Source organism: Typopeltis vanoorti, chromosome 24 (genome assembly GCF_054136105.1).
Source record: "Typopeltis vanoorti isolate ZY-2024b chromosome 24, IOZ_Tvanoo_1.0, whole genome shotgun sequence".
NCBI lineage: Eukaryota > Metazoa > Arthropoda > Arachnida > Uropygi > Thelyphonidae > Typopeltis > Typopeltis vanoorti.
The window spans coordinates 39954377-39980652 of record NC_143572.1 but is presented as its reverse complement, the minus strand read 5'-3'; the positions used below and the strand labels follow the sequence as shown (position 1 = coordinate 39980652).

At 34.6% G+C, this 26276-nt stretch overlaps 1 protein-coding gene across 1 annotated transcript in view; it reads left to right on the top strand.

The window, feature by feature from the left end:
- Nucleotides 1-1746: 1746 nt before the first annotated feature.
- The window catches only part of Polr2A (RNA polymerase II subunit RpII215), a 224370-nt gene continuing 199840 nt past the window's right edge, over nt 1747-26276 (top strand). Inside the window, exons 1-2 of the mRNA XM_090413957.1 lie at nt 1747-2069; nt 23164-23433. Of these exons, the coding sequence (XP_090270083.1) occupies nt 1983-2069; nt 23164-23433 (357 nt within the window). The 5' untranslated portion in view covers nt 1747-1982. The remainder of the gene's footprint in view (nt 2070-23163; nt 23434-26276) is intronic.

Genomic DNA, 26276 nt, shown 5'->3' with positions numbered 1-26276 from the left:
TGGAGACGTATAAATTGTTTTCAGCCTTTCGAAGAGGAGTGCATATTTTTACAGTCAAGAACTGATTGTGAAAAGGTCCAGAGTGTTGGATTAATGATGAGGATTAACTGATAATCATGGTCATGGCAAATGTAAATCTAATTTGTATTTGCTCGTGATTGATAACAAATGATTCTGCTTTCCTTTCAGTATAATCCTTGAGGTTAGAGAAGAAAGTGCAATTGTGCTGAACATTAAAATCTCGGAAGATAACTCACAGTTTTGGTGATTAGAATGTGCGCTATCAACTTTTATCGTTAAGTAATCAAAGAGAGTAATATGGTTCTCTGAATACAGAGAAGTAAATGCAACAAATGAAAGCTATAATCATGAGATAGAGTAATTTTTAAAAGTGGGGAAATTCAAGATTTGATTATATTTAGTAAGTAATGTCTCATTTAACAAAATTACACGTGGGTCCCAAATATATTTAGCATGAGGCACCATGTAAGATGTAGTTGTGGATAGGACCGGATTTATGCAGACGTTACAACGTGTACAGTTTAGGGCCTCACGCCTCAGTATCTTCTTCTCTCCTGTAGTCCTAAATGGACTGTTGGGTCATTCATGGCTGGTAGGTGATGTTCTTTATTAGCCTCTTCCAATCATTATTTTGGTCTCTTGTTCTTGATGCCAGTTGAGAAATGGAGGAATTTGTCCATTTTTTTATGTTATCAGTCCATTTTAATCGAGGTCGGCCCCTAACCCTTGGTCCCAGAACGATTCCTCCTAGTGTTGCTTTGGAATGTCATTAGCCCTCTCCACATGTCCGAACCATTTCATGTCTTCTGATGACTGTCAGAATAATTTTCCTTTAGTCCCCTCCACATGTCCGAGCCATTTCTTCTGTCTTTTTCTGATGACTGTCAGAATATTTTCCCTTCTTCTCCCGTCTACTGAATTAATTCGTATTCGGACATTTTCTTTGCTTCAGTATAGATAATCTAAATTTACTTACTAGAGAGCCATCTCAAAAGTTATAATTTAGGCCTCAACTGCCTCAAAACCGGCCGTTGTCGTGAATGATGATATTTAGGGTAAGGTGGTGAATGACAGATCATGTTCTTGTAATGGTAGTACTCATCCTTAATATTTGAACCGATGGTCCATATTTTGATGAATTTTTGGTGTTGTATCAGCTTTTATTTAAAATATTTATTTTTCTTTGTATTTGGCTGTCCTCTTCTCATTTCTCCCCCTCCTGATTGATCTCTTTATTGACTCACTGATCTTCTGTACATATCCCAATAATTTCCTGACGACTTCACTGATTGCTAATATTAACGGTTAACTAGCGTTATGCTTTTCCTTCTACTCTGTGATATCCCTTCATGACCTGGATTCAACTCGTTCAGGGTTTTAAGTACCATCATAAGGACTTTTCAGGTGACGATGATTTAGCAGATATGTTTTCCTCTTCTGAAGATTCTGGTTTTTTATCGCTTAAATACTCCTACTACTAATAAAAACTCCTGTAAAATACAGGCAATTAATATACATGATCAATGAACTATAGTCTTTGTCTTTATAATGTCTTTGATAGCATTGCACCTTGATCATGGTATGAAATGTATTTAAAGACATTTCTCGGCAATACATACCTTAGTTGAGTGAATCACTATTATTTAAAAAATTAAGGTATTTATAAGTACCTTCAGACGTACTCTAGTTACCAGTGTATATGTGACGTTTAAATGTATGATGTAAGCGTAAAACTTCACCTATAGTAGCGCTGCGCTATGTATAGGTTTTTATTGTGTCGTAACAAGGATAGCAGCAAGATATTGCTGTATGTGTGATATGTTCTTCGTTAGTTAATATACATATTTAAATACCTTCATCGGAATATGTAAACGTTGTTACATATCGAACGTTATACTTCAGAAGTATTATCTCTCTGATCGGCAGTATAATTTAGGCTTAAAGTTGAGGCTGAATACAAGATGACTACAATAATTACTTCCGATTCAAAAGCAACTTTACGTGAAGTAAAGAGAGTTCAGTTTGGCATCTTGAGCCCAGATGAAGTGGTATGTTATGTTTATTAGTTCTAATGTGTTTGTATGGTTTTCGTTAGTTTTAAATGCATGTCCAGTTGATCATTCTGGCAAGATAGCATTCAGAACATTGGTTATAGTTGTACATGACATTCATATGACCAAACATAATCAAAGTTCAGAAAATCATAATCTGTACATAAGCTTTTTAAGGAAATCTATGTTTAACAAATACCATAGATCACTATATTCCTAGTTTAAATATTACCAGTTGTCATTTGAAATAACGTGACATTTGATGTTAATATTGCTAGTTGTATGTTATTTTTCATGCTCTGTAATAAAAATGAAGTATTAATTAAGCATTAATATGTTTACTACTTGTCTTAGCTGTGCATTTTGTCCATTAAAAGTAACTGTCATGTATTTTTATACATGACAGTTACTTATAATAAAGGTGATGTGGAGATCCTACAGGATGATTTAAATAGACTGGCAGTGTGGACAAAAGATAATGGTTACCAGTTCATTGTGTTGCTGTATAACTGTGCAGTTTCAGATGAGAAGATTACATGCTACATTGATAGTAGCAGCGATTTTGGGGTGCCATGGATAGGCAGTTGAAGTGTAGAGGACATTGTAGAAGCAGACAAACGAGCTCAGCAGTTACCTTGATGTTGCAGAACAGACCAAAAAGAAGTGATAAGGAGGTTATCCCTTAGGGTGGGTCCCCTGTGATGAACCTTTTAGACTTCGTGGAAATGCCTGAATAATAACAATAATAATGTAATTTGTGGCCAGCAGAAGTTGAATTCACAAACAGGCTGAAACTTTACTGTTTCAGATCCTCTCCCTCAGATATATAGGTTATCCAAATTATTAAAAAAAGCATAATAAATATCCACCATTGTTTCATGTTAAAATAGGAAAACTGATTGAAACAATTTTTAATAGTAACATACATTCTTCTAGTCTTTGCTGAGAACCACCAGTTCAGTGAATCCTTACTCAGAGGCACCTTTTAAGTTGTGTACTGTCAAGGCAACTTTCATGCCAAAGGTTGTGTTCTAATAAACTATCACTTTTGAAGCTTAGTCTTTCCAGTTGAAATCCTCTATATAAAATCTTGCACTTAGGAGACCGACAAAGTTCAATTTTATATCTGTTAATTTTCTAACATTCCTTTTAAAGACATTAGAATTAATCAAGCATTTGATAAGAAAAATTTACAAATGGAAGATACAGCCATCGATTTCAATATCCTGCCTCCGTTATTCTTCTAAATTCATCATTGAAAAGAATGCCTCTTAAACTGTGAAGATTAACTATTATAAATACAACTGACATATTTTTCATCTGGCTAGATGGTCCTGACATTATCATTTCTTAAGGCCATCTTAATATTCACTACCAGTGATTCTACATTACAATAAATAATAATATCTTTCTCTCTGTATACATTTTGTCACTTACTTACTTAACCCACCAGATCCTTGATTTACAGTCTAATGGATGTTTCGTTGATTAAAAAAATAGCTTTCTCCACTCTTTAACCAGCATGCCATAGAATAGATTGAATCCCATTAATGCATAGGTGCTTGTGATTGTCTTTAGGTGATATATCATTCTCATCACTTTTTTAAAAATCACACCCTTCTTGTTTTAGGCCTGGAAAAGTGTCTTTAAAAGGTTCCACATTTGGTTGCTAGAGCAGAGCCTCTGCATTATCTAATCTTCACTCCACCTATGATATTACTGTATTATAGGTTTATAATAATTTGAGTAGGATTATCATAAAAAGTCTTGCCATCATCACAACTCCAACAGTTTCAATTGCATTGAAACTCTATGAGAATGACATACATTTCTAATCATAATATTGCTATTTCCAAGCTTATCTGTGCATATAACATTCTTAGTCTGTGGCTATAATTTACTAATTGATTAATAGTCTGCTAACATTCCTGTACCAGAATGTAGGAAGTTCAAAACCATTTCATATATTCAGGAAATCTCCAAAGGTGATGGTAAAATTTTTATTTTAAAGAAGTTGAACCTCATTACTACAGTTTCTACCACAGAAAATCAGCATCTCTTATCTGCTGTTTTGAGTATCAGCTCCAACAAATTTCTCAGTGTTTTTTTACCAGGTGCTCTGTTTGTTACACTTCTGGTTCTACCACTATGATTGCTTTGATCTTGCTAGCCATGCCATGGATACTCATTACAGGATTCATTTTATTATTATTGTTATTACATAGCACCTCCAGGGAGGCCAAAGACTCATCGAGGGCAGGTACCTACTTTACAATTCTCTGTCTCCACCAACCGCAGTTACCTTCATCTACACCAACGCCATCTACCGCTGACCACCATCACTATTTTCACAAACATCCATGCCCATGGCAGGATTCGAACCCGCAGCCTTCTGGCTGAAGAGTGGATATGCTAACCACTTGGCCAACCAGGCCGGCATTTAAAAAGCAATTATTTCATTGAAGCAAATATAACTTTAAAAGAGTGATAAATCAGGCTTTGTTTCAAAGAACTATTATATGCCACATAAAGAAATTTGAATGTATGAAACTGTGACATATTTGGGAGATTGCTATTGTTAGACCTTTAGCCCAGTGACCCAGAATGCTAAACACAGTTTGCTAGGTGTGACTTCTTTTAGGACTGTACTCTTTGCTTTACGTCAGTGTTTCTTATCTATGTTGTGCCTTTATGCACATATCTATATACCAATATATTGTTCCTTGATGATGGTGATTTGATTTTGACAAAATGTTTTTTGCTTTCTAAAATTCCAATACAAATAATTCAATCAGTGCAAATTATACAGTTGTATTCTTAAATGAATCTACAACTAATCAAGTCTTCTTGATTGCCACTGAATAAAATCTACTGTAGCAAATTTTACATCACTAAAATAACAATCATAAAAAGTAATAAAAAGATGAAAGCTATGAAAAAAATAGGCAGAACATAGAAATCATTAACTGCATTCTCAATAGTATACCTATTAAGAATGAACAAGTAAAATATTTAGGCATAATTTTTTGTGAAAAAGGTAAAGCTGGCATGTTGGGATGCCAGTTGAATAAATTTATATAGAATAAGAGAAATTAGCCAGAATATTAAATTAGCATTACATACAAGACAGTGTATGTAATGCTAAATTGACTTAATGAATCAGCAAAATGAATCGGAGAGAGTGAGAAAAAAAAAATCAGGGGAATGCGCAAATGGCATCATTCCCCTAATTTCAATATAATTTCAGAATTATATTGAAAACAAAGGTAGGAATTACATTGTTTGCATTCAAAAACATGTAAGTAGAACTAATCTTAGGTGGTACAGTCACAAACATTAATAGCCCCTTCTTCTTGATCACCTGTCCCCACATAGCATTGGCATTCTGTAAGTTTTGAAACCTTTTTTGTGTAGTGAGTGGGGACATAGAGGGAAAGGTTAGTGAAACAGGTGTTAAATGCTAGGATGCAGGAAAAAGTCCCAGCGGAAGACCCTAGATAGATATAGTTAGTGCTGCCTTCGAATATCAGAATGTCAGATTTGAAGTTCTGACAGATAATAGATTAATATGAAAGAAAATTGTTGATAAGCCAGTTTTCTTTCATATTAATTACTGGCACACTAAAATCTGTGTAATACTATTGTGTTTCACATACTCTTTGAGGATACAACAGAGGCAATTATGGTATAATTTAAATTGAATTAATGAATTTTAGCAGCATAGTATATACTTATTTAAGCTTTTTGCAAGTTTACTAGTTTGTTTTTATTATTACTACTTTTGCTTTTAATATGTTTCCCATTACATTAAGCTGCCATTAATTTAAATTTACTAAAAAAAATATACTGCCAATGAATTAAAGACTAAATGAATTAAGTTATCCAGTAAGCAGAGTGGTCATTTCATTCTGGTTAATGAAATTCATCTACTGTCTAAACATGTTTACAAACGATCCATGTCCATTATAGAATTTGAATTCACAGTTTGTTGCTTGGAATGGATACACTACCCAAATTCCAAACAGGCTGAAAACATAAGAAGGGTTAAGAAAAATTGGAGGACAAGTAGGATTTATGTCAAATAGGTTTTACAAGGAACAGATTTGTTTTCAGATGGATGAAGAGATGTTGGAAAGGGTCCAAAGGCGACTGACTAATGTAGTTTCTGACCTGTGGAATGTCGAGTATGAGGAAAGATTGAGAAGATGTAATTTGCAGAGTCTGGTGGACAGGAGGAAGCAGGGAGATATGATAGAGACCTACAAGTTGGTAAGGGGTTGTTATAGGATCAATGGTGGAGAAGTTCTACAGAGAATAGTGGGAGAACCAGAGGTCATCCCTGGAAACTGTATAAAGAGGGTGTGAGTAGGGGAGTGAGAGGCAGGTTTTTTTCGTGCAGAGTTGTGAATGATTGGAATGCCTTGCCTGAGAGTGTGGTGTCTGCAAAGAGTTTCAGTGTGTTTAAGACACGGTATGATGAGATGTGTATGTGTGTGATAAAAGGACCTCCCAGATGAGTCTTTGACTCCATGAGGTCTTGGGGTAATAATAATAATAGTTAAGAAGTTATGGAGATAGGGATCTTTATTCAAGCTTCATTGATTTCAAAGAAGCATATATTAATAATATACTAAGAGAAGAAAATACTGCTCAAAACACTAAACCTGTTCATATATGAATGTATAAAATTGCATAAATGGAATTGTAAAAATAATAATAATTTACAATTATGAATCTTTTTACAGTTATTTCTCTGTTAATATATTATTAGTTTTGGTTTAGTAACACATACATCGGCACTTGCGATGTACCCGTTATTGATATTATTGTAAAGTATTTGAAATTTTGATGTACTTACTAGATTCTGATAATTGTGTTACTTTCAGTTTTTTTTATTGTAATATAAAATTAAGTATTGAGATATTTGTTGTGGTTTGCGAAGGCTTTCTGTTTACGCTAACAGAGACAACGTGTTGTCATTATACGTAACTTCTCGCTTGTCATTTACATGGAGTGCGCATGCTCGCCGAGGAGATTGATGGGTGACTGATAGCTGACAGAGAGAGCGTTCGGTATCGGTGTAACGTGGAAAACAAATAGAGAGCTAATGGAATTTTGAGAACCGCAGCTGGAGAATTTTGTTCTTAGGAAGTTTTTAAGTTTTACGTAACAGTCGGGAGAATATTAATACAAGATTCCGAAAAGAAATCGTAGAACTATGAGTCTTTAAACTGAAGGAGTTGTGACTGTCAACAAGTGTTTAGTAAATAAAAGATGTTATAGTCGGCGTTCTAATTGAATGTTCGAGGAAACGCTTAATGGAAAATTTCATCTTTTTTCTTAAGGATAGCGGATTACTATGGAAAAAGCAATTGGTGAAATTTGAAACTGTAAAGTGGCTTAACATGAAGGCTACTTTGATCTGTTGTTTATGAAGTTGTAGAAGAAACTTCTTTTTCCGGTACAAAAATTAGTAAATCGTGCGTCATATTGAGCTGCAAGAGGTAGGAATATATATACAGGTAACCCTCGTATAATGCGGATGTTAGGTTATATAAATCGCGTTATACGAGACGTAGATCACATAGAAAAAGTAGGGTTAGGTTCCGAAATCGTTTTTTTTTTAAATTATATAAACAACAATGACATAACCAACAAAAACAATATTTTTATTTAATTCAGGTAATTCATGTAAGTTAAAAAAACAAACTATGACAAATACGTAGTATAAAATTATAAAAATTACAAATTGTATATAAATTTCATTGCACATAATGCATAAATGTTTAGACACAAATAAATATCCAAAGACATAATATGAAACTACATGAAAATGACGGACAGGAATATATATTGGATGTGGACATGAAAGCAGAGTTGATGATGATGAAGCAAGATATGAACTGCATGAGAAATGAGATGAAAAGAATTAGAGACATACATGGAAGAACGAATAAGAACAGAAGGAAAGATGGGCATGCGAAAGATATATCGAATGATTCAAGAGTGGTTCTCTATGGAGATTCCATTATTAGAGGTGTGGTGAATGAGAAGATGCACAAGGTTTGTTTTCCTGGTGGTAGAATGGAGAGAGTGATTGAAGCATTGGACATGAGGAGTAAGAGAGCACAAGAGTTGGTGGTTGTAGTAGGAACAAATGATTTGGATGGGAACAAGGAAAATGCCAAATTGGATATAAGGAGATTATTAAGGAGAGTAAAAGATAACAGTGTGGTAGGAAAGGTAGTCAGTGTGTTGCCAAGGTATGATAGTGATGAATTGAGGAGGCGGGCAAAGATTGTGAATGATATGTTAGCGCAGTTATGTGAGGAGAATGGAGTGCATTTTGTGAATGTGTGGGAGGAATTTGAGGGACGGATGGAATTGTATAAAGAAGATGGGCTGCATTTAAATGGTTTTGGTGTGAGTCTGCTGGAGAGATTGTTACTGGCAGGAGAAGTAATGACTGTAATGAATATATCTGAGGTGGTGGGAAGTGATATGAAAGAGCAAAAAAGTAAGGCAGGGAGAGGTATTTGTTCAGTTGCAAATGGGGAAGTGAGTATTATGAATGAAGTAAATGAGAGAGTGGAGGTACAACACGAACAGGGAAACGGGGGGAGTCAGGGTGGAGGGGGAGAAACTTTATGAAACATGTGGGTGTTGAATTTAGAAGTGAATGTGTAAGCGGACAAACACAAATTGAGATGGCCTGGAATGGGTGGAAAGAGTTTAGATGTGAAGAAAGTTGTAGAATTGGTGGTAATATAGAGGAAGTGACAGGAGAAGGTATTGAAGAGTTACATCGCAGGAGTGATGTTCTTAGGACTTGTAGAAGCAGTAATGATTTATTATGTTTATTCACTAATGCTAGAAGTATTCGAAATAAGGGGAACGAAATTGTTGCTTTGCTCGAGTCTGTTCGCCCCAAAATTGTTGGTGTAAGTGAGACATGGTTAGATGACGATGACATCCTGACAGGAATAGAGATGAACGGATATGATATTTTTCGTGAAGATAGACAGGGAAGAAAGGGAAGAGGAGTACTGTTAATGGTAGCAGATGAGTTGTGCCCATCTAAGGTGGAATTGCAAGGTGCAAATAGTGGTCACGGTTTTGAGGCCGTATAGTGTGAGGTAGAAGTTAACAGGAGGAAATATTTAGTTGGGTGTTGCTATAGACCTGGTAATATGGAAGGTAATGAGAAGGAAATGTATAGGCAAATTGGCCTAGCTAGCAAGAAACGAGTTATCATTATGGGCGACTTTAATTATGGTGATATAGATTGGAAGCAAGAGACTGCATCTGGGGGTAAAGAAAATGAATTTTTGGAGTTTTTGAAAGATGATTACCTTAGGCAGTATGTAACGGAGGGTACACAAGGATCAAGAGTATTGGATTTGATCATCTCATCAGATGATGTTATTATAAATGAGGTGTCAAATCTTCCACCAGTTGGTGAGAGTGACCACGAGATGATCACGTGCAGGGTGACCAGTCATTCGAGGACGTCTGTTAGAAAGGGATATATGTGGAATTATAAGACTGGTAATTACGAAAAGCTCAGGAAACAGCTTGCGATAATAAGTTGGAAAGAAGAACTGGATGGAAAGGATATCAATGCTGCTTGGGCCATACTCAAGAACTATTTGGTGGAGGCAATATCAGAGTGTATTCCGAGGGTGAAGAGGGTAAACAGAGTGGGTGTAAAATGGATGAATCAAGAGATAAGGTATGCAATATGGAAGAAGAAGGCATTATGGAAGAAACACAAAATGAGTATATATAACAACCAGTTGCATGAGAAGTACAAAGAGCAGGCGAGGAAGGTGACTAGCTTGATAAGGGTAGCAAAAATGCAGTATGAGCAGCAGTTAGCTATGTCGCCAGTAGAAGAAAGAATGATTATGGTAGAATGGGATTGATCGGTGAAAACGGAGGAATGATAATGCTGCGGAGGATATAGTTGAGATATTTAATGAGCGATTTCTAAAGGTATTTCACTCTTGCGAATGTGACATCATGCAGAACTTGAAAGTAGTGGGAGAAGAGGAGGAACTGTTAGTAAGTGAACAAGAGGTATATGAGGAATTGAATAGACTTGATGTAAATAAGGCTGTGGGACTTGATGCTATTTCACCACGTGTCTTGAGGGAATGTGCCAGAGAGTTAACAACAGCTTTTGCATATCTTTTCAACATGAGTCTCTCACTGGGTCAAGTTCCAAAAGAGTGGAAAGAAGGTAAAATTGTTCTAATTCATAAGGGAGGTGATAAGAGTAAGGCTTTGAATTATAGACCAGTCTGTGTGTCTGGAGTTGTGGTCAAGGTATTAGAGAAGTTAGTTAGGAATAAAGTTCAGAATTGGGTTGACAACAGAAAAATACTCTTTGGTGGCCAGCATGGATTTACTAAAGGAAAATCATGCTTTAGCAACCTGCTTACTTTTTATAATAAAGTGACAAATGCGTTGGATAAGGGTATTGCATATACAGTGGTATATTTAGATTTTGCAAAGGCGTTTGATAAATTGCCACATGACAAGCTGGTAATTAAATTGGAACGGATGGGGCTGAACAGTAGATTGGTTCACTGGATTGGAGATTGGTTGTCTGATAGGTATCAGCGAGTTGTCTATGGAGGAGCAATATCCCAGAAGAGGAAAGTTACTAGTGGTGTACCTCAAGAGTCTGTTTTGGGTCCATTGCTGTTTAATTTGTATGTAAATGATATCTGGAGAGGTCTGAATGGTGATATGCAGTTGATGCAAAGTTGGGCAGAGCTATCAGGAGTAGTGTGGATGCTGTAGCTTTGCAAGAGGACTTGAATACACTGTCTGAATGGGTAAATAAGTGGGGATGTCAATTCAATGTCTCAAAGTGTAAGGTTTTGAAATTTGGGAAGCAGAGATGGGATGTAAAGTACACAATCGGTGCGAATATCTTGGAAGAGGTAGAGGAAATGAGAGATCTGGGAGTGATTGTAGACAAGGACCTAAAATTTCGGGGACATGTTACTAAAATAGTGAAGACAACACAGCGGATAATGGGAATGATGCGGAGGACATTGACTTGTAGAAGTAAGGATGTTATGGTTCCTTTGTATAAGGCTTTGATCAGGCCACATATGGATTACTGTGCACAGATCTGGTCACCTGGTTTTCAAAAAGATGAAATTGCGTTGGAAAAAGTTCCGAGGCGATTGACTAAGGTGGTTTCTGGTCTCTGGAATGTAGAGTATGAAGACAGATTGACAAAATGCAATTTGCAGAAATTGGTGGATAGAAGGAGGAGGGGGGGGGATATGATTGAGACATATAAGCTGTTAAGTCGTTATTACCAGATTAACGTCAGGGAGGTTTTACACAGAATGGGTGAGGATAGGAGGAGAACAAGAGGTCATTCCTGGAAGCTGTATAAGGAGGGTGTGAGCAAGGGAGTGAGGAGCGGGTTTTTTGCATGGAGAGTGGTGAGTGAATGGAATGCTTTGCCCGAGAGTGTGGTGTGTGCAGAGGCAGTGAATATATTTAAGGCACAGTATGATAAACTGTGGGAGGTCCACTGTATAACAGTGGACCTCCCACGATGAGTCTTTGACTCCATGGAGGTTTTTATAATAATAATAATAATAAATAAAGCGCATATTTTAATCTTCATCGCTGTCTTCAGGAATAACATTTCGTAGATGTTCTTTAAGTGGGAGCAGGTCGTCATCACTTGAAATCTCTTGGACATCATTTGTATAATTCTCATTGCATACTTCGGCTGGTTTAGTCATCAAGAAGTCAGTAATAAGACTTTGCTTTAAATTATGTTGCAATTTTTTTTTATTAAGTTCATAATATGGCGCTAAACAAATAACCAATTGTTTCATGAATTTTCCCGAGCGCTCCATTGAGAGATCATTATCCGTAAAATAACTTTCTTGCCAAGTCCAATCCTTCTGCTAATTTCTTTAAACTGAATTCTTTAACAGATTCATCACATTCAGAATCTTCGGCAGAACTTTCCCCGCCATTTGGTTTGACGCCATGTATTAATTGTACTAGTTCTTCCTCATTTAAATATGTTTCTCCATCAATTAATTTACTAATTTCGTTTTCAACCATATCGCAAAAACCCTCTCCACCAAAAATGTTTAAAAAATGTTTATTATTTATACGACGTAGCCTGGCATCCACTGGAGGTACGAAATTTTGTTCCATTACGGCTTCAGGCCATATTTTTTTCCAGCAAGCATTCAGCGTAGAGGGTTGTAATTCCTTAATGGACAGAAATAATTTTTACACAATTCAATATTGAAAACTCTTTCCATGCTTGAGGCAGTGTTTGGATTAGATTCCATTTTTTCCAAAATTAATTGAAACGTTCGCCGAATATAATGACTTAAATGTTGATATTATTCCTTGGTCGAGTGGTTGAATAAGTGAAGTAGTATTAGGAAGCAAAAAAGTTATTTTAATATTCGGATGGCTTAAATTTGTTGGGTGGCCTGGTGCATTATCAAAAATTGTATAATTTTGAAGTCCATATTCTTTTTCTTTGTGTAACTTTCTACATCGGGTACAAAACAAAAAACCAATTTTCAAACATGCTAGCTTTAACCCATGTTTTTTTTGTTGGCCTGCCAATAAACAGGTAGGATGGACTTGTCAAGCCTTTTCATTGCACGAGGATTTGTAGATCGGTTAATAAACATTGATTTTGTCATGTAATCACCTGATACATTACTACAAAACAGTAGAGTAATTCTATCTTTGGAAACTTTGAATCCAGGAGCTGATCTTTCATTTTTCAAAATATAGGTGCGTTTTGGCATTTTTTCCCCAATATAACCCAGATTCATCCGCATTGAACACCTGGTCTGCACTGTAACCACCTTCTTTAATGATTTTTAATAGTTCTTCTGGGTATTTCCAGGCAGCTTCAACATTTGCTGATGCTGATTCTCCCTGGATTTTAAGATTATACAAAGAAAACAGCATTTTAAAGTTTTCGAAAACCAACCCTTACTGCAGAAAATCCATGCTGAGAGATTTCTTCTGAAGAATCTCGATCAAGTTCTTTTCAATGTTTATAAACTTTGAGAACTTTTTGCTTAATAAGGTGTCCATCCAAAGGAATTTTCTTTTGAGTGCAATCTTCTATCCAAATCATTAGAGATTTCTTCATTTTCTCTATTAGAATATTGCGAACACAAGTAACGCACTTTGCATTTACCGTTGACCCAGCAATAACACTTTCTCGGATTTTATGTTCATTTTGTTTGATTGTTCGAATTGTTGATTCATTTAAATTCAGAGTCCTTGAAATAACTCCTGGTTTTTCTCCAATTTTTAACCGATCCAAGACTTTAATTTTTTATTTGAGAGAAATGACTTTCCTCTTCAATGTTGGTTTTTTCCCTTTCGTTGCAGTTTTAATGGCCATTACAATAAAAATAAACTTTTACATTAAAAAAAAGCATTACATATGTAACTCACCAGAAAATAAACTGCTCTGCTTGAGAATAACACACTTATGATTTTAAATGTGCTTTTCTGGCAGAAAACGAAGACAATTTTCAACAATAAACACTTTATACAGTAAACCCTAGATGGCGAGCCTATGGCACTCTTACCAGAGGTGGCACATCAACAATTTACAGGTGATATCCTTTTATATGCTTATAAATTATTCAATTTTTTTTTTTTTAATTGTTACAATAAGTACATGCTGAATTTTGTTTTACACAAGACAGCAGCTATAAAGATGTGCATATGACTGGTGAAGTATTAACAAAAGATCGCACGACCCAAAGACAAAAGCAACCAACAAGTGTTGAGTTGAAATGCTAATTCTCTTCAATCGAATTCCATAACATCTGAAACTGTCATAACAACATTCACTATTAGTTTTAACACATTCACAACAGGGTGTCATTTATCGTTCCGATGGAACTTCTCATTACTGACTAGCTCAACTCACACAAACGTTTCAACCCTTGGTTGAATTTTATGGCTTCTTGTTTGTGTTTGAGGTGGCAGGCGAACTCACACATTCATTATATGGCATGTTTCAATTCTTGGTAGTCTTTTATTTTAAGTTAGCCTTTGTGATCTGTCATAATGACATCGAGAATTTCAAATGCAATAAAAAACACTCATTTCATAATTGAGAAATTGGACAATAGTTTTTAGTTAGTTACTATGTTTCAGTTCATCATATAGTTTTGCTTGAGTCTATACAGCATAGTGTGAGAGGGGACATGTGATTCATTAGTTAGCGCCATTTTTATTCCAGCTGTCTCTAATTGAACTATTTGTTGAGAATGACACAGACTGCAAAAGCCTCTGTACAGTACTTTATTCAGTGACAATAAAACTAAATTCAATACTTATAACTACTTGCGCGATACGGGCAGACACAGATTTAATGAAGATAAAATTTGATTTTTAAGTCCCGCAGTGAAAAATATGAAAAAATAAAAAAAATAAATACTTACTAGAATTTGTAGACCACGTTATATTGAAACCGCATTGAACAAGGGATACCACAATTTGTAGACTGCGTTATACGAGGGTTACCTGTACTTCAGTGAGACAGGAGGAATGATGTTGTCATTCCTCCTGTCTCACTGAAGTACAGGTGAAGTTTCGGAAAAGGCCCTAACAAAGAAACTAACTCTGATGAACATTTTTGTTGTTGTGAAAAGGTGTAGACGTCATAAGGTATATGTCAAACAATCCAAGTCAGAGAATGAAATTTTAATATTTTTTGATAAGAAAATCTCTAAAGTGTAGATTTATTTTAGAAGCCCTTGAATCCAGTTAATTTTATAGCTAAGTAATTTTATTTAAATATACAGTGGTATCTTGCTAATCCGAACTAATAAAAACCGTGCTCGTTCGGATTAGCGAATTTCCCCCCAAGAGACAATAACTAGCATTTAAGACAAAAATAATCAGATTCTAGTTGTACATCAATTTAATCCTGTAAATCAATGAGCTGATAGAAAAAAGCTACTGTACTGTAATGTAAAACTTTAAAAATGATACAGTACACAAGTTTATTTTAGTAAAAAATTTAGTTTGTATGTACCTGTATTGTTGAGGATTCTGATTTAATAAAATTGCATAGTTCAGTACATAACTTAATTTGCATAAAAAATATCACTTTCTTGTACACAACACAAAAAAAGTTTCACAAAATAAAACAAAAAAAGTTTTTTTATTTCTTTGCAAAAAAAGTCACTGCTGATTTTCTTTTGCTTCTTGGAAACTAAACTTTTTTCAAATGCTTCTTCTCAGAGCTGCATTAGCTATAAAATTTTGTGGAATGGCGTATCATTCTGCTTAGCCCATTCTATACACATATTAAAATTGTCAACTGCTTCTTCAGGTTTTACTTTTTTTTTTTTTTTTTTTCTTCGAGTACTTTATCGTCATCTAATTCATTCTGTAGCGTCGTATTTATAATTTCAGCATCTGATTTGATTTCGAATTCACCTTCGGTTCTATCTGTGATCCATTCCGTAACATCTGTTTGTGAAATTTCAACATCTGGATTTATATTTTTAACCAAATTATGCACGTTTTGAATTTCCTCTTTTTTGTGTATCATTGTAGTTATCTTGGTAAATTCTAGAAGGCCACAGTTTTTTTTTTTTCCATGATGCTTGAATTGCTTCAGGTTTGATGGCTTCCCAAGTAGCAGCAAGTGAGAATGCTACATTCTTCAAATTTATATTTTTTATTGATGTGGTAACGTCATAATTTTGGGAAATTACATTTAAAAACAGGTCTTTATGATATTTTAATTTAATGGATTGTATTATGTTCTGTTCCATTGGTTGCAACAATGGGGTACAGTTTGGAGGCAAAAACATATCCGTAAAATTTCCATCCTCACTAATCAGTTCATCTGCTGGAGGATGTCCAGGACAGTTATCCAATAATAGAAATGCTTTCTGTTCTAAATTCTTTTAAATAAGTTTTAACAGACGGCGCGAAATCATTGTGAAACCAGTTTGAAAAAAGTTCGATATTCATCCATCCTTTATGTTGACTTCGGCACAAAAGCAAAAAGACAACAGTTAAATGGTCTTGGATCTTTTTTGATTTTCCAGTCATGTAACTTTAATTTATGTTTTCCTGACATGCTATTTGGACATTTTTCGACCGGGCACTGAGGCTTCATTTCTGTGAACTAGAGTTTTTCTCTAGTCACAACCTCGAACAGAGACCACTTTCATCCGCATTATAAATTTGATCATTGGTTAAATTTAATTCAAGAATTTTTTTCAAAAAAAGCTTTTTGGAATGGTTCTACGGCAGAAACATCACATCAGTTTTTTCCCCTGATATTGATAGATACCGAATGCGTGGCATTTCTTAAATTTTTCTAGCCAACCATCACTTGCTTTGAATTTCTGATCTGGGTAAATTTGTGAATGGAAATGCTTAGTTTTCTGCTTTAAAATGTCTCTGGAGATGGGAGTATGATGACTTCTTTCATGAAGAAACCATGTGTAAACAGTAGAATCAAGTAAAGAAAAATAACTTGTTTTTCAGAGTTTGTCTCTTAAGGACCTAGCAAGGCTTGGTCCTTCTTCTGTGGTTGAAACATAAGATAAAATCCTGTCTTTTTTTTTTTTTTTTTCACTGATTGTAGATTTGCTGACATTGTATTCAGTAGCAAGTTGTATGGCTGCTTCACCCTTTTCTAGACACTGAATTATTTTACACTTATCCGTGTTTTCTTTTGGTAGGTTTCAACCCAGTAGCATTTTAACGAAATAAATTTTAGTGTTAAAAAGAGTAAAATAAAAAATGAAGTTAATGAAAAACTAAAACAATTGGTACATATGTTTTCCTGAAAACTTATTCACTCAAAACTTATGAAAACACAAAACAATAAACGACAACTTAGACAACGTTTCATTTCAATAACCAAAGAAAAACTGAGCGCTATACACAACCAGCAGGGTGACCACCACTAGTACTTTCGTACTAGATCTAGTACTTTTTATAAATTTTTAGTGTTCTAGTATGTTGACTGACAGATCTAGTACTTTCTTCCTTCCAAATAATAATAATTAAAATAACAATATGAGAGCTAGAGATATGAGTTTAATATTTTTCTATTCTCCCACCTCCCCATATGTCACATTCAGTGACACAAGCATGATTTCTCTTTTTTTTTTTTTCTCCCCTTCTCACTGTTCGCTAACCTTCTCTTCTCCCCTCTGATCCCATACTCGCACAATCCGACTGATATTAGCCAATGAAAATATATTCTTCACTATTCAAATACTTCTCGGCGTTATAAGATCATGACAACAATGAAAACACGTGGAAAAATTAAATATTTTAATATGAATACCCTCTTTTTATTGATGCACAGCGTAATTTGGACCCCACTGAAAAGAGAAATCCATTCTACAATGGTCAGTTTTTAGACATAGAAAATGTATATAAAGAATGGCAACTTTGAAGACTGTAAAAGCATTGCAAAAAGGTCAAGAATTCATGGTTTTTTGGAATAAAGTTTTTGAAATGAAAAATGCTGTAGAAGAATAAATGTTTCCTAATTTAACATTAGTTAAAGCTGTACTGTGCCTACCTCATTCATCAGCAGCAACTGAAAGAATATTTTCAGCAGGGAAAATAAATAAGAATAAAATTAGAAATCAACTACAAATTCCCTTGATGAATGGACTCCTTTTGACAAAAGAAAAATTGAAACATTTATCAGCTACAGATTTTACTATTTCTGAAGAGTTAATTAATTTATCAAAATCTGTTAAAAATAATGAATAAATACTTCCAATGTTTTTCTTGTGAGTGGGAACCCCCATATATATGTAAATAGCATATTAAATAACTGAAATTTTAATGTTACATTATTTTAAACACTAAGATGAGACAAAAATTATATGGTAAATTAATACACATGCTAACTCTAGCATTAACACGTGTATTAATTTAACATATAATTTTTGTTAGTGTGAATAGAGTGAATGAAGCGAAAGCAAATAAAAATTTAGTACTTTTTTTTTGAGATCTAGTACCTTTTTCTGCATAAGTTGGTACTAAATATTTTTGTTGAGTGGTCACCCTGACAACCAGGCTTTAGGCTAAGTCATCGTTGTTATTGAAGGGACGTAAAGATACACAAACAAAAAGATGCAATAGTGGTGACTAATCAGTTCGTTAAAGACAGCAGTGATTAATGCCGACAATACAGTACATACTGTCTTCTTCTCTCTTCCATCATCTATGTGGATGATGATGAGGCCGAATGAACTCTTTCCACCTCTGTCTGTCCTGGGGGAGTCTGAACAATTCTGTCCAGTTTGGTGTTACTTGTTGTGATTTGGTTTTCAGGTCCCCTTTTATTTTGTCTATCCATCTAATTCTGGGCCATCCTTTGGATACTGTACGTACTGTACAGTATAAAAAAGCAAACGTGAACACAATAAATCAAAATAGGCCTACAGTACAGTATAACCGCCCAATCGACAGTATGAAAAAAAAATACTGTACTGTAATAATAATAAAATAAATAATAATAGTTAAAATAATAATTATTAAATAAAAATAATAGTGCACAAAATAATAATATGTAATAAAACTTTTTTCTCTCAAACCGCAGTTCGGATTCCTGGAGGATTTAGACTAAAGAGGTTCGGATTAGTGAGATACCACTGTATATTGTTTAAGCTTTATTAAATGTATATATATTTTTTATTTGGTCTGAAGTCAGCGATTTTTCATATTCTAAAAGAAATAAAAGTCATTGCACCAATAGGATTTGAACTCTTGTGTGATTAATAAACACTTGGAGTATAAAAATCTCTTTATAGAGATAAAATAAAATAAACAGTCTCATACAGAATCTTATATTAAATCAAATTAGTAGTTAAAATTGAAGAATGCACATGAAGATGGATGTAAAATCAAACTATTTTCTTATAACATAGAAAAATATGTAAGACAGTATTTTACATTGTGTCTATTTTTATTTGTGATTTATATGAACCATGTTGTTTACATAAGTAATATTAAATCTGAAATTCTGCTATGTGAGGTAAAAATATGAGGTATAAATCTTCATTGAATGAGGAAAATAATTTTTATTAACTTATTTCTTGAAAGTTATGTTACTTTATTATTTGTAATATTATGTATCATGTGTTTTCTTGATTAAAATATTTTGCACATTGTCATAATTCCTTTCTGGTGATTTCTGAAAATTTTCAAAGAAATAGTTTTATGTAGTGTTCTCCATTCTCAAAAAAGAAACACTGCATTAGTAATGGAAACATAAGCTACCAAATCAGAGGCCTGAACAAATAAGACTGATTTGGAAGGAGCTTGATCAGAAATTATTCATAAAACTTTAATTGTGCCAGATTGCCATATGGTATGTTCCATAAGGATATATGATGAGGGGGAGGGATTCTGGAAAGTTCTGGTAAACACCTAGACCAAAATGATATTAAAGTAACTGACATAACAACTAGAAAGAACATACTAGTAGCAGAGTTATGAAGGTAACTTATGTTTTTATATTCTTATATCCTCGTATGTTCTTTCTTGTGGTTATATCAGTTGCTTTAATATCATTTTTGTTCTAGGTTTTATCAGAACTTTCCAGACTCTCCCTCATATATATTTATGTATAAATATATATGAGGTGATTAATGTTGTTGTTGAAGGGATATATGATATTATTATGATATTATATGATATTATTATTATATCATATTTTCACGTTATTATACATTATATGTCAGTGGCGTCATATGGCCATTTTAGTTGGGTATGCTATTGTGTGACTTATGCAACCTGCACTACAAAATTCATGTTATTGCATTTTTATTGATAAGTATTAAAGAGTGCTTATTGCATCACCACTCATCTTAATTGATCAAATGCAATTAATTGTAGTATATGAATGCTTTAATTTATCAGTTAATTGTAACCAAATCTGCATAGAGTGGGGGAACAGTGTGTTTGTTTTAAGGCATATTAGAAAACAATAATGGAGATGAATGCTATATTTGGTTGGTATATTTCAGTTACTCAAAGGTGTAAATATAATAGTAAATTTGGAAGAGGAGAACGAGGCTTACCGCCTTCGACTACAATCATACAATCCGCAAAAGCTCTGGCGGAAAATGTGACATTCAGTAGATTGTCAACACTGTTTCCCATTGTAAATATGGGCAAAAAAGGTATAAATTATTTATAGAAAATTATATATTAAAAAATTGCCTATATTGATGTCCTAAATACATCTCAGACTTCATGCACACGAAACAGATGAAATTCAGAAAACCTAAACAGTAGCTCATGACAAATGACAACGTTCAGTTGGGTTGGTTGACACAATAACCAATCACAGCCAGACTTCTGGGTGGTATAAAATTACTAGAATACTAACTACGAATTTGACCTGCTGTGCCATCTGTATACCTGCTCAAAGGTGTCCATGTTTGTGACTCTACACCCAGGCTATTAACACGCATTAGATGCAGTGTATATGGGTGAAAAGTGTCCTCTTCATGAAGCATTAGTATATGGTGTTTAATTTTAGGAATTGTGCAAATCCAGGAAACAATTAGTGGTCTTAAACAAGAATAAATGCTCAAATATAATATCAGTAATATTGCTATTCCATGAGTGTGAACCACACACCTAGCATATCCTGAATATATGTCCTTGTTACACACACACATATAACAGATTTACTCAGCTGAGGGACATATTTGAAGTAGATTAAACGATTGGTTTCTTAGAAGACTTCATCGGGTGCATTACATGAAAATAGAAATACAAAAAACATTGCAAGAGGAAAGCTATAAATTAAATCGGCAATGTATTACTGACATTTGAAGGCATTTCAGATACCATTGTATTGTTGGACACGGTAATGGTCTTGTGAATGACAAAGTTGGATAGCAATGCAGTGACAATCAGAGAGATTATAGCTGAGATTGGTGTTAAGATGTAATGGATTGAGGACAGTTTCTTCAGATTCTACAATTCGTCTCTCAAGTTTGCCATAGCATCTAAAGATGTTCTCTAATTTGTTCCAGGTGACTGGATGAGTGATAGAATTTTCATCATTAGGGTTAGCAGAATTAAGGATATAATTAGGCAGTGTGCTGGCTCCAGTTCTACCATATGTGATGTCTTATGTTTTTCCAGAAGTAATTCAGTGGATTTTTCAGTCTGACCAAAGTGGGGCATGTTGCAGTTTGCACCAGAGACAGTAAATGTCAGAATATATTTTAAGCTGTTAGGTTTTTGTGTAGGGAATGGAGCTTAGGCAGAGAAGTGAAAGAAGTCTGGATTTTAAATTTCTTGAGAACTTTAGCTAACTTGGGAGAAACAGAGCTGATATTCAGTAGAGATATATAGCCTTTTACTTCATTCCTATCTTTAATATGGTGAGGAGGTGGATTAAATAGTAGCTTTCTGTCTGTTTAGAATACCCATATTTCTAAAAGGTTGTAAGAAGAAACTGTAGTTATTTATTGATATCTTCTTTTTCACAGAAGGAGCAATCATGTCTACCTGATGAAGAGATATCGTCAAGTTTTTGAAGTGGATAATGATGGGATTGTGCTTTACGATATCTATTGGTGTGAGTGGGGTTTCTATAAATAGATTTTTGATTTTTCAGATACACAAGTGAGTTTGACATCCAGAAATGTAGAAAGTATTTTTACCTTGGGTATAAATATGTTAAAGATACCAAGTAATTTTAAACCTGGTTTTACTCCATTTCCCAAGTAAGCAAACAGACTAAAAGTCAAGTTTGCGCCTGCAATTGATGCAAGTCTAACTGATCCCACAGGTAGTGCAGGACCAGGGCAACTCGTGGCAAAGGTGGAACAAGCTCCGATCACTAATCTTAATATTTACCCTTAATGCCAAAACACATCTCCAAGAAGGGGATGTATGATGTTTTGTATTAAAGGCAAGGGGCCACTACCCAGACCGGTTTCGACCTTTATTGAGGTCTCGTCAGTGGGAGCTAGGCTAGAATTAGAAATACCAAGATTTAGCAATACAGAGCTTGTAAGTATTTCGCCAAAACAAGTTACCATAAGGTGACGAGACCTCAATAAAGGTCGAAACCGGTCTGGGTAGTGGCCCCTTGCCTTTAATACAAAACATCATACATCCCCTTCTTGGAGATGTGTTTTGGCATTAAGGGTAAATATTAAGATTAGTGATCGGAGCTTGTTCCACCTTTGCCACGAGTTGCCCTGGTCCTGCACTACCTGTGGGATCAGTTAGACTTGCATCAATTGCAGGCGCAAACTTGACTTTTAGTCTGTTTGCTTACTTGGGAAATGGAGTAAAACCAGGTTTAAAATTACTTGGTATCTTTAACACATCCAGAAATGTTAGAGCCATCAACTTCTAAATCCGACGTAAATTGTATTTTTGGATGTTGGCTGTTGAGATAGTTTAGGAACTCCTTTAAGGAATCAGGTCCATAACTCCAGATTAAGAAAATATCATCTATACATCTCTTCCATAACCTAGGTTTAATGGGAATGAAGATAGCTTTTTCCTCAAATGTATAAATTTTGCTAGTATGGGAAATAAAGGATTTCCCATGACGAAGACAAAGTTCTATTTGTATATAGTATCTTTTTTAAAAAGAAAATAATCAGAATTAACATAATGGGTCAGTAGAGAGAACTTTTTTTGATAAGTTATCCTGTAAAAGTGTTAGAACTTCCTCTGTAGGCACATTAGTATAAAGAGAAATGACATTAAGTCCTTTATAGTTCAAGTTAAAGTCCTTTACAGTTGAAACAAAATCTTTATAATTCTTAAAGAAAAGAGGAGGTTGAGCCTGATAAGCATCTCAGAGTTTTGGCCAAATATTTTGAAATTTTATATGTAGAAAGTATTGATTCTCCTATATATGTTGACAACTTTCACTTGATGATGCCAATTGTTAATTTTTTGAAATTGCCATTTTTTTATATGGTATACAAATGCAAACTTAAGTTTTAATACAAATACGTATTTTATTATGTGCATACTATCATTTTACAGTTAAATTTATATTTTTTTTTTATAGCGTCGTATGTCAGTAACTGAAGGAGGAATTCGTTATCCTGAAATATATGAAGGAGGTCGACCAAAACTTGGGGGCCTAATGGATCCCCGACAAGGGGTAATTGATAGGCACTCCCGTTGTCAGACTTGTGCTGGAAATATGACAGAATGTCCTGGTCATTTTGGACATATTGAGCTTGCTAAGCCAGTGTTTCACGTAGGTTTTTTGGTGAAAAGCATCAAAATTTTAAGATGTGTCTGCTTTTATTGCTCCAAACTTCTCGTTTGCCCAGTAAGTATTGTTTTCTTAGTTATTTATATTTTATACTAATTTCAAAATATATTAATATATAGAGCCTCCATAGCTCAGTCAATGTAGATTATGGCCTTTGATTGGAAGATCGCTGATTCAAATCTCGTCTAGGACCTTTATCGGGTTGTCACAACTGAATGTGAATTAGCTGATCTCATATGTAGGTAGCATGGTTTTTTTTTCTCAACAACTTGGGTTTTTTCATCTCGTAAAGGAAAGTGGCCAGAAGAACACCTGTAATTTGGCCATAGTATACAATGTAGACAGAATTCACTGCTCTATCATTAGTAGCATCAGTTTTCTAAGAAGCCAAGTTCTTGACTGTGACAGGACTTTGAGCCTAACACAAAAAAGGGGGAGACGAGATTAGAAAATGTTGAACAGATCAATTTTCCTTAATCTGCTATTAGTACCTCCACAGATCACACTAGACCAGCTCCACAAATCAACATACTCATTGTGATAGTTCTCTCATCAAGGATATCTGTTATGTTGAACCTTACATTCATATAGCATTTACAGTATGCTCCAAGCTTTTCATGTAAAAATCTGTTCTTCACTCCTTTTTACACTATATGCTTGTGCAACTTCCCTACTTTCCATTTTCCTTACTCACCCTCCATGCTTTGTATAATCTTGTCTGTATCAATTTTGTAAAATCTCACTAACTTAAATGTATCACATATACAATCTCACTAACTTAAATGCGTCACATTTTTTTGTAAATCTGCTATGCCCTGCAATTTAGCAGATTTAGCCTCTCTCTCTCTCTCTCATAGCTAACATTCCAGAGTTTTAGCATTGCTTTAGTCTGTAATTTCTGGATCCACCTCAGTTTCCTAATAGAAACCAAAATTAAATATGTGTACAGTAGAATGTGTGATCATGAAGGTCTTATGTTATAACTATTTTTTTGTCTGTACTAGTTATTAATCTCCAATCACAGCAGTAATGCACTCTGTAGATTTTGCAGCATTAGCAGGATGTCAGTCACCTCATATTCTGAATTTCATCTACTTCTGGAACACAGTTCAGTCATTACAGTACATGGCTGTACACACCTCTTAATTTCAGAGTGCACTACTTTCCACTTAACATTAAAATGTGACTCATTTATCACATTTCAGAGAGTACTGTTTATCTTTACTGGTTTTTACCACTGGAGTGGAGGAACATAAGAAATTACACGAAAGTTAAGAAATGATTGTTTTCTGAGTATTGAAAGAGTATTATAAAATGCATTATATTTTTAGTAGAACAAATTTCATCCAGGACTAAAGTATAATATACAAGGGGAAGGGATCAATTAAGCGTCAAAGCCAGATAACTGGAAGAAAACCTCCACATCTCCTTTCAGAAATGTGAAGAGCCGACTGGAGCTTCTGACAAGATGTCCAATCCTCACCTTCATGTGGTGCACCCCATTAGTAGGTATCTATTGGGTACTGAACTTATGAGGATGGGCTGTCAATTTGGGACTTAGCCAACCAAATTGTACTCTATTGGCTTAAACCACAAATGTGTATGATGGTACAACATGAAGAGATTTCATGCTGGTTGGGGACATCGATTGGTTAAACAAAGCCCAAGCTGTTTTCGTCAGGAAACCAGGGCTAACAGTAAAAAATCAGCTCCTGGAACATGCTCCAGTTCAACATCTAGAAGAAGAAGAAAAATAAACCCAATATCAGAAGAACTGAAGATAGGAACCACATATAAGGAGTATTAATGGAAAGGAAATCGAACTTGCAGAAGAACTGGAAAAGTGCCATGTGGACATAATATGCATTACTGAGACAAAGAAGATAAAAACAGGTGATCTTACTACCATATTTTTCACTTTATGAGACGGATCATTGTATTGGATGCATCACATTTTTCAAGTTGGATGTTTTGGGAAGCAAAACATTCAACTTGAATCATCATCAAATTCCTGATATATACCCTCAAGAGTGTACAGAATATGATAATACTACATGAAAAATTTACATCATTACTAACTTCCTATCTACCATTTTCCTTCTTGTCGGGTCTTATATTTCTGTCTTCTAAAGCAATTTTTACTGTATCAATCCACCTATATTCTGGTCTTCCTCTGGGTCTTTTTCCTGCCAACCTGGCAGAGAACACTTGTTTTGCTATACTTTCCTCTCCCATTCTGCTTAAGTGACCATACTACCTGAGATTAGCTCTGCTAATGCATTCCTGGATGCTGACAATATCAAGTTCTTTCCTAATATCCTCTTTTTTAATATGATATTGCCATCTGTTCATGCCTATAATCTTTCTCAGGACTCTCATATCTGCGGTCTCTAGTCTTTGGTCAAGTGTTTTACTTCTGACCCAGCTCTCAGATCCATAAGTTAAAACTGGTTTGAACACTGTCTTGTATACAGCTAATTTAGTGTTCTTCCGACTAATTTCTCTTTTATTCCATATGAATTTATTCAATTGACTTCCTACCATACCAGCTTTGTTGATTCTGTTGACCATTTCCATATTTAACTTACCATCTTCACTAAAAATCGTTCCTAAGAAGTAGCTGAAATATTTTACTTGTTCTATAAGTTCTCCATTCATATTGCAATTGATATTTTCAATGTTTCTGCCTATTTACATTGTCTTTGCCTTTTTAATGCTGATTTTCATACCATATCTATTACACAAAGGTGGCCATTTTGTTCCATCCACACAGCATGACAAAACAAGAGTATAGTGGGTTTTTTCATGACCAGAAGTTTTAACAATATTTCTTTTACCTTTGGAGTCAAGTCTTGTTCAAGGGCACATCAAAAATCAGAGGTGCTTTATCTATATTAACT